Source organism: Poecilia reticulata, chromosome 3 (genome assembly GCF_904066995.2).
Source record: "Poecilia reticulata chromosome 3, P_reticulata-male-v2, whole genome shotgun sequence".
Lineage (NCBI taxonomy): Eukaryota > Metazoa > Chordata > Actinopteri > Cyprinodontiformes > Poeciliidae > Poecilia > Poecilia reticulata.
In genome coordinates, this window is record NC_088832.1 from 14,617,278 (window position 1) to 14,632,748 (window position 15,471).

Below are 15,471 nucleotides of genomic sequence, written 5' to 3' on the forward strand. Positions count from 1 at the left end.
ACCCGGGATTCACAACAACAAAGTGACGTAATTTCCTGCTTTTACAGACAGCAGTGAAGCGAACGTGTTAGCATATGAAAATGAGCTTCTTTTTACCAAAATTGACAACCAAAAAAGACATCGATGAAGTTATCAAAGGCGTCGCGGAAAAAGTTTTAGTCCTGAGGTTCGGGAGAGATGATGACTCGGTTTGTCTCCAGCTCGACGAGATAGTAAGTGACTTTAACAACAAACATCTGATCAGAAAATGCAGTTGGTTCATAATTTCTCACCTCTTGTGTTGTTGCAGCTGTCAAAAACCGCACACGATTTGAGTAACATGGCGTCCATCTATATTGTTGATGTAGACAAAACTCCAATTTACACCAGATACTTTGACATCAGCTATATCCCATCCACTGTCTTCTTTTTTAATGGGCAGCACATGAAAGTTGATTATGGGTAAGTTCATGAAAAATGTTTAATCAAAATGCTTTATATAACGCACATTGGTAACAATTAGATCAACAATTTAATTAACTAAGTTAAATCGAAACTCGTTATTAAGAAGAATTTAAAATACATTTTAGCCTATATTAGAAGTATGCACAAAAATGAGAAAAGTGGACGTATTTGTAGGTGTCTTTGTTTGTCTGAGCACTTTCCAAACACCAAACGGACAGAACAAAGTAATTTAAAACATAAAAAAATGAGGTAAAAAAAAACACTCTACCTTTTATGAATGATAAGAACAATAGACAAAAAACGTATATCAAGAAACAGTTATTCAAAGTAGTTGTAAGGGAAATAAGACAAATAACACCAATATAAAAAAGGTATAATTTCAGTTTGAACAAAAATCTCCATTTAATTTAGAGAATTTATAAAAAGTTATTAAAAACTTCAATAAATCTAAAATTGATAGGGGAAGTAAAAAGAAAATTCAAATCAATTCATAGATTAAAAGTACAGTTAACTGCAGGTATAATGAACTTAAACTTAAAATAAGAATCAAACATTTCAACTCCAACAATTAATGCAAACCAATAATGTCTTTCAGAATAGCTGAAATCTTTCATTTCTACTTAAACAAGTTAAAATTATGGATAATTTAATGTTATTTTATGGTCATAGCTGTTTTCTTTGTAGGGTGATAATATTTCTCAGCAAATACATTCACCAGTAATTTTATCAGGTTCGCCTATTCAGTTGAGAATCAGCCAATCACACTAGAGCAGCGTAACACATTTAGCCATTTAGATGTGGTATAGACAGTTTGCTAAAGTTCAAACCGATCAATCAGAATTAGTGAGAAAAGGGATACTATATTGTTAATATAGAACAAAATAAAGGCAGTGTTAAAAGCAGCCAAGTACTAGTGAGGTGTACCTAATAAAGTGACAAGTGAATATGCTTTGCTTATTTAAATTATATATATATATATATATATATATATATATATATATATATATATATAGTTACATTAGAGTGGTGTTTATTATGTGTTTTTAATGTTCTTTCAGGTCTCCAGATCACACTAAATTTGTTGGCAGCTTTAAAACCAAGCAGGACTTCATAGACCTTATCGAGGTGATTTACAGAGGAGCCATGAGGGGGAAAATGATAGTCCAGAGTCCAATAGATCCTCAGAATATTCCAAAATATGATCTTCTCTACCATGGGATTTAGCATCTTCACTAGCGTCCTCTCTCTTGTCAAAACATCAAAGTGACATGTATTTTTATTGACTGAGAAAATCGCCAAATTCTCCTGGCATTTAGCCACCTAGAAGTTGTGTGAAGAAGTTTTTATAAAAGTGTTCTAGATTTGAAACCTTATGCTTGAAAGAAATGACTGTTATTTATGCTCATTTTATTTAAGACCTTATCTTTTGTTGCAACTATAATGTAACATGAATTTTGTAGGTAAGAACATAATTTTGTTTGTGGATGACCTTAGAGGCAGAAATTATGTTTCCGATGGAAAATTGCTACATACCTGCTGGAGAAACCGATGTTTATGTGAAATGTCAAAACCTTGTTCTGATAATAAATCATAAAGCACCAAAATCTTTTGTTTTCATGCTGATTGTCTTATCGTTTCACATAAAATGTTGGGTTCAAAGCTAGTTAAAGGTGTGAGGATATGCATCAGTGGTCGCTTATCTTCTGAATGCATCTAATGTCAGCAGACTGTGTCCTTTTTATAGACTATATATTAGACCCATGCTCAACATCTCATGAAAACAACTCAAATTACTAGTTTTATTTAAAAAACATGTGCAAAGTGTCCATAGACGTTTATATAACATATGGTCATTTTGAATAAATGCATTAAGTTCAATTACTGACTTAGCTAATTCCAAGTATTAGAAACCTGGAAGACTAAATTGCACCTAACAATTTCTCATTTGAAAAAGTAGAATGCAATTTCACGTCACCTATTTATCAAATAAACGCGTTTAAAGGGGAATTTAAATGTTAAATGAGTTCAATATTTTAACAACTTTGACATTTCACAAGTTTCTATTTTCAAATCTGTCGCTTATTTCTTTCATTGAGGGCACTCAATGAAATTCTGAACGGGGCAAATAAACTATAAATGTGCCGAAGAAATCAAATCTGTGCAGAAATGATGTTTACAGAAAAGTGATCGAAATTAAAGCACCGCTTATTTTGAAAATCACTTTCAACAGGAAGTGCCTACCTCATCTTGGCGGAAGTATTTGTTGCACAGAAATGGCAGCGACCTTGCTCAGCGTGTGGCGTTCCTAAAAATACAGTACTTTGCTAGTATTTCTAAAATGCCGATGTATGAATCAAACGAAATAAAAATTACGGTTTTTTAGTATCGGGTTTTTACAAAATGATCTCCCTCGTTAAGGCTGCTGTCGGCGGCCTGACGGTAATCTGCAGAACTCACGGTCACCAGCAAGGTAATGAGGCTTGTGTTAACAATGATGCATTTGGGCACTTGGGAATTCTCAAATACCGATTAACAAATGACGATTAACAGAAATGGATCATATGAAGCAAGCATGGCTGGATTCCCGCACAGCAATTGTCCTTTATATCTGATAAAGCTGGAAACCAAAAAAATAATTCAGTGCTATGCTAACTCAAAGTTAAATGCAATCCTAAACTTCACCACGACCTTTTGGGGGCTTTGAGTCGCAACTAATCACAATTTGTCATTTTATCAACTTTGCATTTACTCCACAGCTCCTCTGCACAGCTATTTGAAAATCTGCGCTGCTGGGCTGAAGACATTTCCAGTCACTCCAGACTACAGCAGTAAGCTTTCATCTTCTCCTCATTCATATCAGACTTTTTTTTTGAGCACATAAGACACTGATAATTATGCACATCACTCAGTCTAGAGATCATAAAACAATATAAAAGGGATGTTATATACATTTATGTCAAAAGATATTTATCGCTTCATCAGTAATCAATAGAAAAATCTTGCCATTACATGATTTAAGCTTCTTTATTCAAATTTCAAGTCTTATAGTTACTAACCAGATTTGTACACATTTTCACTGGTGTTTTTAACATTTTATCTAATTTAAGGCTCCCTCCACAGATTGCCTGGTAATCATGTTGGAAAATTTTAAACTGTCAGGGCGGTAAATGATTTTAAGCTTTGCTGAATGTGGTGCAGTAATTCGTATATGCCTTGTGTTCCACTTTATGGATGCGGGCTTTAGACTTCCTCAGACCATTTCCTGTCCCGCATCTTAATATTTTGTCCTCATTCCTCTCTTAAAGATGTTGTGCTGCCGGAGAAACCAAAGCTGAAGTTTTTGAACAAGGTGCCCAACCTAAAACAGGCTAAGAAAGAGAAAAAGAAGCTCAGGGATATCCAAGGACCGGCTATGACATCGAATACCTTCACTTGTGGGCAGTATGCCATCGTTGTGAGTGCACTGATGTCAATTGAGGATTTTCTGACAGCTGAAATTGTCCGTTACATATGTCACATCTTTACCTCAGTATAATGACCAAAGTTTTACAGCCTTTTTTTGTGTGTGGTATTTTTATGACATTTGTCCACATGTTTTAACTTTATTTTGCACAATTAAATGGCTGAGTTTGAGCGTTAAATAACAAAGTAACTCTGCTGCTTTATTTTTCAGGCCATGGGCGGAGGCTACCTGCACTGGGGTCATATAGAGATGATCCGTCTAACAATTAACAGAAAGATAGATCCCCACACAACATTTGCCCGGTGGCGTATCAGTGCCCCGTACAAGCCAATCACGCGTAAAGGCCTGGGCCAACGCATGGGCGGCGGTAAAGGAGCCATCGATCACTACGTGACACCGGTCCGGTCCGGACGTTTGATCGTGGAACTGGGAGGAAAGGTGGAGCTGGGGGAGATTGAGCATGTCTTGATTCAAGTGGCCAAGAAGCTGCCCTTTCCTGCTAAGGTGAGATCTCAGAGTGTGCTCTGTTCCAGTTGCTGTTTAGATACAAAGGCAAAAAGAAACCAAACTGGTGCACATTTACAGCTGTGGTGATAAATTCCCATACTCTAGCAGAATTTCCCTTTTTTTTTTTTTTTCAACATTTTCTGAGTATAGAAATGACGATACAAGAACTATGAAGTCATATATCATCAAATCATTGTTTGCTTTGTTTAAATCATAATCACAGCAGTTAACTGCCTAAATGGCTCAGATCAAAACTTTCTATAACCTGGACACTTTCACCTAGCAAAGGGCTCATTAGTTTCTACATAAGGGTTTAAAAGTAACCATCTCACCGTTTTTTATTCAGTGCTGCACTGATTTTACTGGACTCTGCCTCAAAGGAAACTTATCAGTGGATCTGTTAAGCTGCTTGAATATTATTAAAAATTAAACATGATGTTAAAATTGATTGAACATTGCCGATGAGCCGTGTTTAAGCTCCATTTAAGAGGTGGAAAATGAAAGATTCTTTTAAAAACCAGTCTGCAGTCAGGCAGTCAGGCATCCCCACATAATTTCAACTGCTGGCCGAACAACTGCTCAGGATTAAAAGAAAAGCCCTTAAATAATTTCAGCATTTTTAGACGTATAGGACTCTAAAAAAAATGGTGCAGCTGCCTCCGTCCTTCCTCTGCAACATCCATTTTCTGGCCTGTCCTCATTGGCCAGAAAATGAGAACAGGCTGGTTGTCTCTAAGCGAAACAACCAGCAATGTTGTTTCGCTTAGAGACAGTTCTCTAAGCGAAACAACATTGCTGGTCTTGCAATGTTGTTGCAAGACCAACATTGCAACATTTCTTTTCATTCCTAATTTTATTAGACACATTGAAAACAGAAAATACATAATAAAAGAAATAAATTCTGAGAACAAATGTATCTATTTGGTTTTCGCATGTTAAAGCAATTCTTTGCCTTTATTATTTCAGGTAATGAGCCGAGAGAGTCTGGAAGAAATGCACAGAAAGCAGAAAGAGATGGAGGAGAACAACCAGAATCCCTGGACCTTCAAGCAGATAGCCCAAGGCAACATGATGGGCATTAGGAAGGTGCTTAGTCCATTTGACCTGCGCAACCATGGACGCTTTGCAGGCAAATTTCACTTTCCAGGGAGGGTGTGAGGGACCTGGGGGACAGCCGACATCATCCAGACCGCATGTCTGAAGACTCGACCTGAATTTTGTTACTCCCTCACTTTCAGAAACAACTTTCTTTTTTCAATGACACATTTTAAGTCTTTTTTTGTTTGTTTTGCTTATGTAAACCAATGACTCATGTTTATTACTATCAAGCTACTTGGTTCTGACTCATAATAGACAAATAAAACATGGGACAAGTGAAAACAAATAACATCTCACTTAATTCATAGAAAAATACAAAGCCAATGAAAATACGAAAAGATAGGTTAATCTGACTACTGATATTTCAATGTGTTTTGGGGTAAGATTTATTCTATACTGCATATAAATTACAGAAAACAATTTTTTGATTATTTTTTCCCCCCAAAATATTTTTGCTCAAATAGAGATAAATGAATGTAAGCAGTTGATGTTTTTGATAGCTTAACATAAAAATGTTACAAGTTTCATAGTGCAGATATAAGCTGTTTGTTTGCATATCTGCTTTGTAAATCTACAGTGAAATATCTGTTATAGCGAGAGAAAAAAAAGGAAAACAAACCAATTAACCTGTTTTTATGTATTTTAAATTTGACTACTCCTCAAATTATTATTCAAGTAATAACTGTAAGTCAGTCTGAATCAGGTACTTTTGCCTCGTCTGTTAACCTCACCAATCAGTCTTTCTCGTCATCAAAAAATTCTAAACAGAATTTTTTTTTTAGCTTTATACCATTTTATAATGTTATTAGCTAATCAAAAACATACCTGGATTGTTGCTTTAATTCTTTCATGCATGTTTCAGAAATCCTTGAGCCATTCAGGGGTGCCTAAATGCTTACTCTCACAATGCAACGTCTACTTTCACAAAGCTCCTTTTTCCCCACACAACTTCAGGCTAGCAATAGCATAGGAGCAATTAGCAAACACCTATGCAAATTACAACAGTTATAAAGGCATAATAAAAAAGCATTGTGAAGAAGGTGGCGTGTCAGAAAGAGTAGCGGCTTCTTAAAGAGGCAAGTCAACTTAAGTATATACTCTTAAATTATATACTGTACACCATTTTTATAACAAGTGAAGGTGACAATGACTTGATTGTGCCATAGAATGGCACCGTCTATGGGGGAATTTTTCTGCCATAATAATAATGCCCCTTTAAAACCATATATCCAAGAGAAATATGATTTGCCATTTATGGGAGTGACATAATATGAGAAAACACTGTGCAGATGCAGAGTAGCTTTTTATAGTAGAAAAGTTATTAAAGTTGATGGTTTGAGAGGTTTTGGGGTCATAGTGTAATTTCCGCCCCGTGTTTTGTCTTACAGGCGGCCTTTTGCCACATCTTAGCGGGAGTATAAAAAATTCGTACAGCGAAATGACTGTACTGCTTTTATATCCGTCAAGATAAGTAGCTGTATATGAAGTACTTGGACTTCTCATGCATGCTGCAGTCGCCAGAACGTGCTGCCTGGCAAGCATGACTCTGGGTACGTTCACCCACTAATGACGCATGCGCTCTGAGTCTAAACGTTCGAAAACAACAGCGCGAAAATACAGGTCGTTAGGTGATTATAACATACCGATACCTCAGTTTTAGATTTTGTTGCTCTTTTTCTACTGTGTAGTTTGTGTCTTAAATCACATTAAGCCTAAACATATTGGTCAAAATAATTTCCATCTTATTAATACTTTCGAAGCTTTAAGGCGTCGGTAGTTAGCTATTTAGCTAGCTGTTTCTGAACGATTAATACTATGAAGCCGTCAAGAGGCTCAAAACGGCCTCCAACAAAAGCCCCCAACCCGAAAAAGAAAAAAGAAAAGGCGTCTGGATTTCCTGCAAAAGAGGTGACATATTATAAACGCACAACTGTTTTATATACTGCTTTGTTTCGCTGGTAAATCCACTACAATCAGCCTCTGTGGCCTATTTTAGGATCAGGAGCAAGGTGATAATGAGAAGATCCCCCTCACCAAATCAGTTAAGAGGAGAAAAGGTAAAATCTGCTTATGTACTGTTCAGATACAGGGAAGAGGTTTGTTGTTAATGTGATATTTCTTTGTGCTTGTTCCTAAAAGCTAAAGGGGATTCACCTTCAGTATCAAAGAAAATGACCATTCAGGACAGCTGGAGGCCGATGCCCCCGTCCACCATCAATGCTGTGGAGAACATATTGGACTTATCCATACTGTGAGTTTCACACTGAAGATTTTTCAGTCTGAAAACTATTAAGTATTTTATAAATCATCTGCTCATGAGGGTGTGTACTAGGACACACCCAAGATATTAGAAAACCATGCAGTGAAAATATTGTCAAATATTGTGGTGACGATATCACTTGTAATAAATATACACATTCTGTTGTTTTTGTTTTTTTGCTGATTTCTATCTCAAAATAAAATCTATAGTTAATTTACTTGTCATTTAACATGTCTCTGTTAAAAATTAAACAACTGTCAGTTCTGCATGCATTTTTCATAGCAATGCTGCTATCACAAGTTAAACGTTTAAACATATTTACACTTATGAGACTCTCACTGCAAGTTGGATTACACTACGGCTGCATCATATCAAGATACATAATTATCATGCTATTGCTGAACAATGCAATATCAATTACAAACAGCCCATATTTTCCCATCTCTTTCTCTTTGCTTACTCTAATTATAGTATCACATATAAGCAGTTGGTTGGAGTACTGTAGACATTGAATGCAATGATGATTGCCATTTGATAGGCTGTGCAATTCAAGCTTAAATCCATCTTCAGCAACTATTACAAAACTTATAGTGTGATAGAGCTAAATATAACAAATGAATGTTATCCCTGCTTGCAATGACGATATCAATATCAAATAATTACTATGCATGAAAAATGAAAATAACCCCTTTTTGTTGACAGAGCAACACTTGCTTTGAGGCGGGCAGGGAAGAAAGAGAGCCAGGAACATCTAAACATCATCAAAAATAAGTGAGTGTCTAACATTTCAGTCCAAATTTATCAAATAAGTCATATGTGAAATGCACACCGTATGAATTTTCCATGTTTAAAGACAAATACAGGATTATTCAATTTCATTCTAATGTATTTCATCAAATATTTATTTACCTAAACTCTATTAGGGAGTTTCAGGTGGATGTGATATCAAAAGTAACTGAAATGAATAATTTGGTGACATTTGGGTTCCTATGAGGAAGATAAGAAACATATCAAGCAGAAAAGTGCTGCTCCTGTGAGTTTATATATTGCCTGTGAGATTCCAATAAACACTGATAAGCATGCATCAAGTTATTTCACGATATAGAATCCAGTGTGGTTGCGAGACGTCAAACATGTCCGATGAAATCTGAGTGATATGCTTTCTGCAAATTTTTCCAGGTTTTTAGCTAATTGTGCACAACTTAAGGTTCCAGCGCAGAAACGGGGAGATTTGATTCATTCAACTCAACGCCACCAGGAGGAGACCAAGAAGTCTGAGCTCGGAAAGACGACGCTGAACTCCCTGAAGGTGAGAATCATGTTAACAAAATAAATCCAGACATCTTCAAAGTAAGATTTGTCCTCTTTATCTTCAGTCTTCATGAATGTTTTCTGAGTAATGTTTTGGGTGTAGATTGATATGAATAAAAAAAACAGTTGTTTAACAAGACTGAAACTAAGCATTTTGCTGCTATCTGTTACCACATTTCACTGCCACAACCACTGCCAAAGTCAAGGGGAAAAAAAACAGCTTACGCAGATGTTTCCTGTAGAAGTTAGAGCATATTTGTGGCAACACCTCAGCTATTTTTCAAATGTGGTAGCCTTTTCTGTTAGTTCTACAAGAAAGTATTATCTGCTGATTTCCAGGTCATTTAAAGAAACAAAGCATGCTCTGAAGAATCATGAGGTAATATTTGACCCTTTAAATCTCAGTTGAGTCCCTGCTTTTGCTGCAAGAAAAGTTCTGACCAATGAAAAACAGCTTTTTCATTGCACTGTACAGAATCAGGCTGTACAGCTGATTCTGTACAGCTTGATTGTACAGTCAAGCTGATTCTGTAGGATTTGAGGTTGTAGGTTTGCTGAGCGAACTGTTTGTGCAGCACATGCATCACATCCTGAATGTGACTTGGATTTAGAAAAAATTAGAGCCCATGGCAACATCTTATTTTGTTTTTGTTCGTGTATGTGTGTGTTCCTGAAAAGTGTAAAGATAGTACAAGTGCTGGCACACACTCCCTAATTTATTATGTTTACCCAAAAGCAAAACCTTCAATGCGTGGGAGTATAGTCCCACTTACATGGAACTACATGGTCTTTACTTCCTGTATGGATTAGTGATCCATTGTCCGCCATAGCAGTCTCTCTGGATAATTGTTTTTCTTCACCTACCATGTGTTGGTAGACATCTGACATCAGATAATATTATAACTTTAGAGATTTCTCCCTTGTCAGGTTTGCTCAAGTCCCCACAGGTGTGTGTGTCAAACACATGAGCTCCAAAGACAGCATGTTCATTTCCTGCCTTCTGTCCTCCCCCTCACAGTCAGATGACACTGTAATGAAGACGTTGTGTTTTTGTCGGCCTTTTAGCAGTCATAATGTTCCTTCTGATCTACACGTTTTAAAACATAATGTGTTTGTTTCACAGAACATGTATCTGTATTTTGGTTGCTCAGGCAGACTTGAAGGCTGTTGTCAGCGTGCTGGAAAGGACAGAGGAGCAGACGGTGTCTTTACAGCAGATATGCTCAAAGCTGAGAGATGAGTTGGAGGAAGAAGAAAAGAAAGCAAAACAGGTGAGAGCAAAATGTCTGTCATTATCCACATACACTATTTATATAGATTTATGGCAACTTTGAGTATTACATTCTTTTGATTTTTGTTTTGTTTCAACCCATTCCAATGCGCTCACTGTTTCTTTTAATTGAACATTATATCTTGTGTTCTAAGAAGTTTTCAACATATTTTGAGAATATTTTTTCTTGGTTGCACACACTTGGAGTCTTCTACTTGAATGGGACATTTCAAAATCGCAGTGATTATGAAAGAGATGAGGTGAATCACTGTTGTCTCAAACTTGAATATTTCACATGTGGGCATTTAGAGCTTTCACTTCTGTTTGGAAGATCTCTCATGTCTAAAAGTACAGGAAATCGACAAAAGATGGCTGAGATTTTGAGATCCGAGCTTGTGGTAAAAAACACTAATGTGAGCAATTATTTCCTGCCCACCTGCAGATAATAGAAATAAGAGACCAATGCGTTCTCAAGCTTCCGTCTCTTCTGCCACAAAAAGAGGAAATTACATTAGAGGTGAGTTTTGATGCTGTTCAAAAACCCCTTTATTATCTGTGTGTCTTTACACTCTGAACACATATTGTTTATCTTACTACTTCTTTTAATAATGTGAAATTGTCTGCATGTGCAGTTCCTGTGAAATCTTAACAGGAAACATTGAGGATGCCCTTTGTGGTGAAACGCCTTTCAGCTATTGCAACATTATTTTAAATCTCATTGTACATATTAACTCGTGAGAGTTGCACGTAATCATTTCGTGCAAATGCTACTTTAGCAAAACCCAATCTTCGAGCACCACAGTGACCACTGCATCTTCTGTTTATTTCAGACTCGTTTACGGAAAATAATACCACAGTGTGATTGTGAGGTGATAGCTCAGAAGCTGGGGGTCATTCTGCAGAAACCAGAGACCACCCAGGATGCCCAGGTCCTATTACTGCAGGCACAGAAACATGCTGATCACCTCTTCCCCTCACTGAGCAGTGGTGCAACTTATGAAGATGAAGTAGAAAAACATTTTTCTTAAGGGTTTTTAATGCAGGAAATGTTTTTTCAGTTTTTTTTTTTATTAGGTTGATTGTTGTGGTTAGATTTATCTGATCCATTTATCTTAAAATTAAAATTGTAACCTTTGAAACATAAGATATATTTGCCTTTTGTCTGTCCAGCCTTGTGCTACATTTATATGCGTCACTAAAGTACCGTATTGTTTTCAAATAAAGTTTCACTCGACAATAGAAACAGAAGTCAAACGTGTTTTGTTAAAAAATGTGAAGTCTTTTGGTTTTTAAAATGTTTTTTATAAACAGTTTTTTTTTTTTTTTTTTTTTAGATGGAAGCTTTTATGAGTCTACAGTGACGTAAGGAGATTGTATATCTTGATTTACACCTCCTAAGAAATAACTAATCTACTAGAGAAATGCATCTTTTGCATATCTAACTGGATAGAATCCAATGCAACCCAAATGTAAATAAGTTAAAATTATTCCAGTAAAATTCAGTTACATTGTCCTTTTCCAGAAACAGGTATTCATTACGCACTTGTACCAAAGTAGAAAAATACGATTGATTATGCAATGACAGCTGATAAAAACGTATGTCTAAGAATCTCTGCTGATTCATTTTGCATCAATCCCTCATCCTGAGTGAGGAACATTGGAAAGGAACAGGTTCATTTAAAAGAAGAAAAGAGATGCCATTCTTCACCTGGCCTAATACGAGTGGGAACTTGCTGGTGGTTAAGTGGAAGTGAAAACATAAAACAATGACACACTGACCCAGGAGTCAGTGTGGAAAAGAAAACTAAGAGCCGGGAGAAAACCGGGAGCTGGTAATGAGTTTGTTCAGAAAAGTGACATCTAAACACAGAAGCACTGGGCTGAAAACAAGAAACGGAACTAAGAATCAGAGAATGGCAGGAGTAGCTGGAAATATTAGAGAGTAGCAGGAGAAAGGAGTTTAAACTAGGATGTACCTTGGTCTATAATGACACTATAACTCTAAATTTACACTGATGACCAAATCAATGCCATCTAGAGTGAGTCAGTAGCTGTGTAGTTTTTTTTAAATAAACATTTGTGGAAAAAAAAATAAATCCACATAATCAGCTGTTTCCAAGGCAGTTAAGGAGTTTGCAAGCCGCCTCTGCATTCAAGAGGTTGTAAGATGTAACCATTAGTTATGTGAAATGAAACTCTTTTTTTTTCCAACTGAAAGTATTAATTCAGCACAAAATTATCACTTCTATAAACATGGTTATACTATGGTATCACTTCCTTTTAAGCACAACTGCATTCCAGCACAGTGATGTGATGTGATGCTGGTTGGAATCCATACAACCGTTTTCCTTGAGGCAAGACATCGACTTTGGTACTTTTGCCTCCATGTCTTTTCCGAGTGTCACGAACCTGCAGGCAAGATGCATCATGAATTAATGTCTAATCACGCCCCAGCCTCCTGCAAGCCTGAACACAGGCAGGAATGTGTCCTCTGATGAAAAGACACACCCCTGGCAGCTATTCCATAAGTCCTTTTGCTTTATTCCTGACAAGTCATCTCAAAAAATAAATCCAACCTGGAGGAAATCTCCAATCATCAAAAGCAAGGCTGACAAAAAGATTCACGTGGAAGTCACACTTTCTTCTCAATTGAAGAGTGCTCCAATGCCATGGGGCTGTTGCTGCAAATCCCCTGTAATCCTCACCAACACAGATCGGATAACAGCCAAAGGGATTTATCCAGAAGATCTTGAAAATCAGGAATTTGAGTACAAGCAGAGGAGAAAAGGATCAAACACAGAGAACATTAAAAAGTCTACACACTTCTGTCAAAACGCCAGCTGTTTGCGGTGCAATAAAACACAAGAACATGAGAGATAATTGACTTTAATGTGATGTATAAAGTTCAGTCGAAAAACAAGCAGGTATGTTTGAGGGGGATGTTTAAAAAGAATATTAAAGCTACAATAACCTGTTTGAATCTTTATTGGTCCACCTTATGTATTAATTTTGCATTCTGTCTTGCTGTGAACACATTTGTCATCAGCTATAGAGACTCTGATAAATCATAGCTAAAGTGTCAGTTTTTTTTTCACATTTACTCCATTTCATCTTATAGTTACAAAGAGATTGCAAAGCATCCAAAGGGCCTCATGGTACAAAGGTATAAGTCAGGAGAAGGTTACAAAAAAGAATCTAGAGAAATATGTATATATCATAATTAAGATGATCATCAATATCTGGAGAAAATGTGGAACATCAAGAACTGTATTACAATTGGATCTTTCTAAATAACTAATAAAAATACAATACAGAATCTGGTCAGGGGCCTGCAAAGGACTTTACAGTAACACTGAAGGAGTTGCAACAATTTCAAACTTATGCTGGTTAGATCCACATGTGACAACTCGCTTTTTATCCTCTTTATGTCTGAACAGCGGTAATACAGAAGTCTTGTTGAAAAATGTGGCACAGCCTGAGAAAACTATGTTGTCCTTTATGACTCAGATGCTGATGGCTCTGGGCAGAAAGTAGCTGATGTAGCTCTATGTATTACAGTGAATCTGAAGAACCCTCAGACTGAAGACACCATTGTTGTAAAACAGTTTCATGTAGAGGATTTTCAGGGTTTTTAATTTTTATGGTTTTTATGAAGAATTGCTCTTTGCATCATCATCTCCAGAGCTTCCACAGAAATCCCCAGAATAAAACCAGCCTTTTTTTTTTTTTAAATCAGATTGCTGCTTTATTCCCTGGCTCTGATGCCGCTACCCAACAGATGATGGAGAAGAAAGTGCAATCTCCACAACAGAATATAAGCAGCATATTGCTGCAAGACTTTAAGAATCTAAACTTGCTCAGTAATGAAAGTCTGCTATGTTCCCTCTTATAGGCGTGTCACTGTTGAATCTCCAGTCCAGTCTGTTGTCCAGATGAACACTGAGGTATTTTTATTCCTCAACCACCTCCATTTCTTCTCCCATGGTGGAAATAGGGTTTGATCTAACCCTGTTTCTCCTGAAATCAAAAATAATTTAATTTGTTTCGTTTACATTCAAGAGGAGATCCACCAGATCTCTTTACTCAGCTTCTTGTCCATCTCTGCTACAACCAGAGCTTGCAGTTAGAGGTGGCTGCATACCTCAAGGCCGAAAGCTAAAGTAGAACAAAAAGGCGTTTTAAGAAAGTATTTAGAGATGTGCACACTTAAACATGCTGTTGCGTCTTTTTTATTTAAATTTTTTTTTAAATTTTTTATATTTTTTCCTCTAGTCAGATCGGGCTGCCTTTTAGTTGAAATGTATTTGGTATATTTATATGATGCCATGTTCTTTGGTAAAATTTGTTTCCAGTCAATCTAAATATATAGAAAGAATAATGAAGATGCAGCAGATTCAGTATTCAGCAGAAGCAGACTAAAAGAGAAGTCATTTAGTTCAGGGAAATGATTTGGCAATACTGAGTTTTGAAATTAATTGCTTAAACTCCTAAACTTGAGAAAGGCTGCTGTAGATTTTAACAAAAGGAAACGCTGGGTCTGCACCCAGCGTTTTCGTTTGTTAAAATCTGCAAGTTGTTTCTTTTGCTGCATCTATACAGACGTGGAGGATGGATTAATATATTTTCACTTCTCTGTTAGCGTGAAAAAGACCTTAACAACTTTTGACTGATGTAGAATATGATTGTGAGAGGAATTTACCATTAGTTAACAAATATGCTCATTAAAAAAAAAATCTAATTTGATCCTTAACGCTAAAGAATATTAAACATATACTATTGTATATTATATAAATAATGTATAATATGGTGGTGCCTTTCCATGAAATGCCTTGCAAATATAATAAAACCCTCTAAACTCCAATTTTTTGCATTTTATCTAAACTCCATTTAAACTGGGGAGGGGGAATTTTAATTGGAGTGTCCTACTTATTTGATTTTTATTTGTAAAAACTATTGTAACAAAACAGTTTGCACAATTACAAACTACTTTGTTATAATCTGGAATATAAAGTCCCAATCAAAAGCACTAAGTGTGTAGTTAGAGTGTGGAAAAATTTTGTGGGTATTTAAATCTTTTTACTTGCATCACATGTACGTTAAATACCAACAACAAAAAAC

At 36.3% G+C, this 15,471-nt stretch overlaps 3 protein-coding genes across 3 annotated transcripts; all 3 read left to right on the plus strand.

The window, feature by feature from the left end:
- Positions 1-16: 16 nt before the first annotated feature.
- On the plus strand, positions 17-2,048 carry txnl4b (thioredoxin-like 4B). The gene is made up of 3 exons (XM_008404370.3): positions 17-212; positions 290-441; positions 1,503-2,048. The coding sequence occupies exons 1-3, from the start codon at positions 75-77 to the stop codon at positions 1,666-1,668; spliced, it is 456 nt and encodes a 151-aa protein (XP_008402592.1). The 5' UTR covers positions 17-74; the 3' UTR covers positions 1,669-2,048.
- Positions 2,049-2,570: 522 nt separating this feature from the next.
- On the plus strand, positions 2,571-5,801 carry mrpl16 (mitochondrial ribosomal protein L16). Its single transcript, XM_008404368.3, has 5 exons — positions 2,571-2,914; positions 3,201-3,272; positions 3,750-3,898; positions 4,118-4,411; positions 5,381-5,801. The coding sequence occupies exons 1-5, from the start codon at positions 2,845-2,847 to the stop codon at positions 5,570-5,572; spliced, it is 777 nt and encodes a 258-aa protein (XP_008402590.1). The 5' UTR covers positions 2,571-2,844; the 3' UTR covers positions 5,573-5,801.
- Positions 5,802-5,902: 101 nt separating this feature from the next.
- cenpq (centromere protein Q) lies at positions 5,903-11,589 on the plus strand. The gene is made up of 8 exons (XM_008404367.3): positions 5,903-7,420; positions 7,509-7,569; positions 7,652-7,763; positions 8,475-8,543; positions 8,952-9,081; positions 10,235-10,354; positions 10,796-10,870; positions 11,184-11,589. Exons 1-8 carry the CDS (start codon positions 7,328-7,330, stop codon positions 11,379-11,381), a joined length of 858 nt encoding a protein of 285 aa, XP_008402589.1. The 5' UTR covers positions 5,903-7,327; the 3' UTR covers positions 11,382-11,589.
- The last annotated feature ends 3,882 nt before the right edge of the window (positions 11,590-15,471 follow it).

Excerpts from the sequence above, each read along its gene's own strand:
- txnl4b (XM_008404370.3), top strand. The coding sequence starts at position 75 with ATGAAAATGAGCTTCTTTTTACCAAAATTGACAACCAAAAAAGACATC. Across the intron at positions 213-289 it reads GTCTCCAGCTCGACGAGATA|CTGTCAAAAACCGCACACGA; the intron begins GTAAGTGACTTT and ends GTGTTGTTGCAG. Across the intron at positions 442-1,502 it reads CACATGAAAGTTGATTATGG|GTCTCCAGATCACACTAAAT; the intron begins GTAAGTTCATGA and ends ATGTTCTTTCAG.
- mrpl16 (XM_008404368.3), top strand. The coding sequence starts at position 2,845 with ATGATCTCCCTCGTTAAGGCTGCTGTCGGCGGCCTGACGGTAATCTGC. Across the intron at positions 3,273-3,749 it reads AGTCACTCCAGACTACAGCA|ATGTTGTGCTGCCGGAGAAA; the intron begins GTAAGCTTTCAT and ends CCTCTCTTAAAG. Across the intron at positions 4,412-5,380 it reads AGCTGCCCTTTCCTGCTAAG|GTAATGAGCCGAGAGAGTCT; the intron begins GTGAGATCTCAG and ends TTATTATTTCAG.
- cenpq (XM_008404367.3), top strand. The coding sequence starts at position 7,328 with ATGAAGCCGTCAAGAGGCTCAAAACGGCCTCCAACAAAAGCCCCCAAC. Across the intron at positions 8,544-8,951 it reads CTAAACATCATCAAAAATAA|GTTTTTAGCTAATTGTGCAC; the intron begins GTGAGTGTCTAA and ends AAATTTTTCCAG. Across the intron at positions 10,355-10,795 it reads AAGAAAAGAAAGCAAAACAG|ATAATAGAAATAAGAGACCA; the intron begins GTGAGAGCAAAA and ends GCCCACCTGCAG.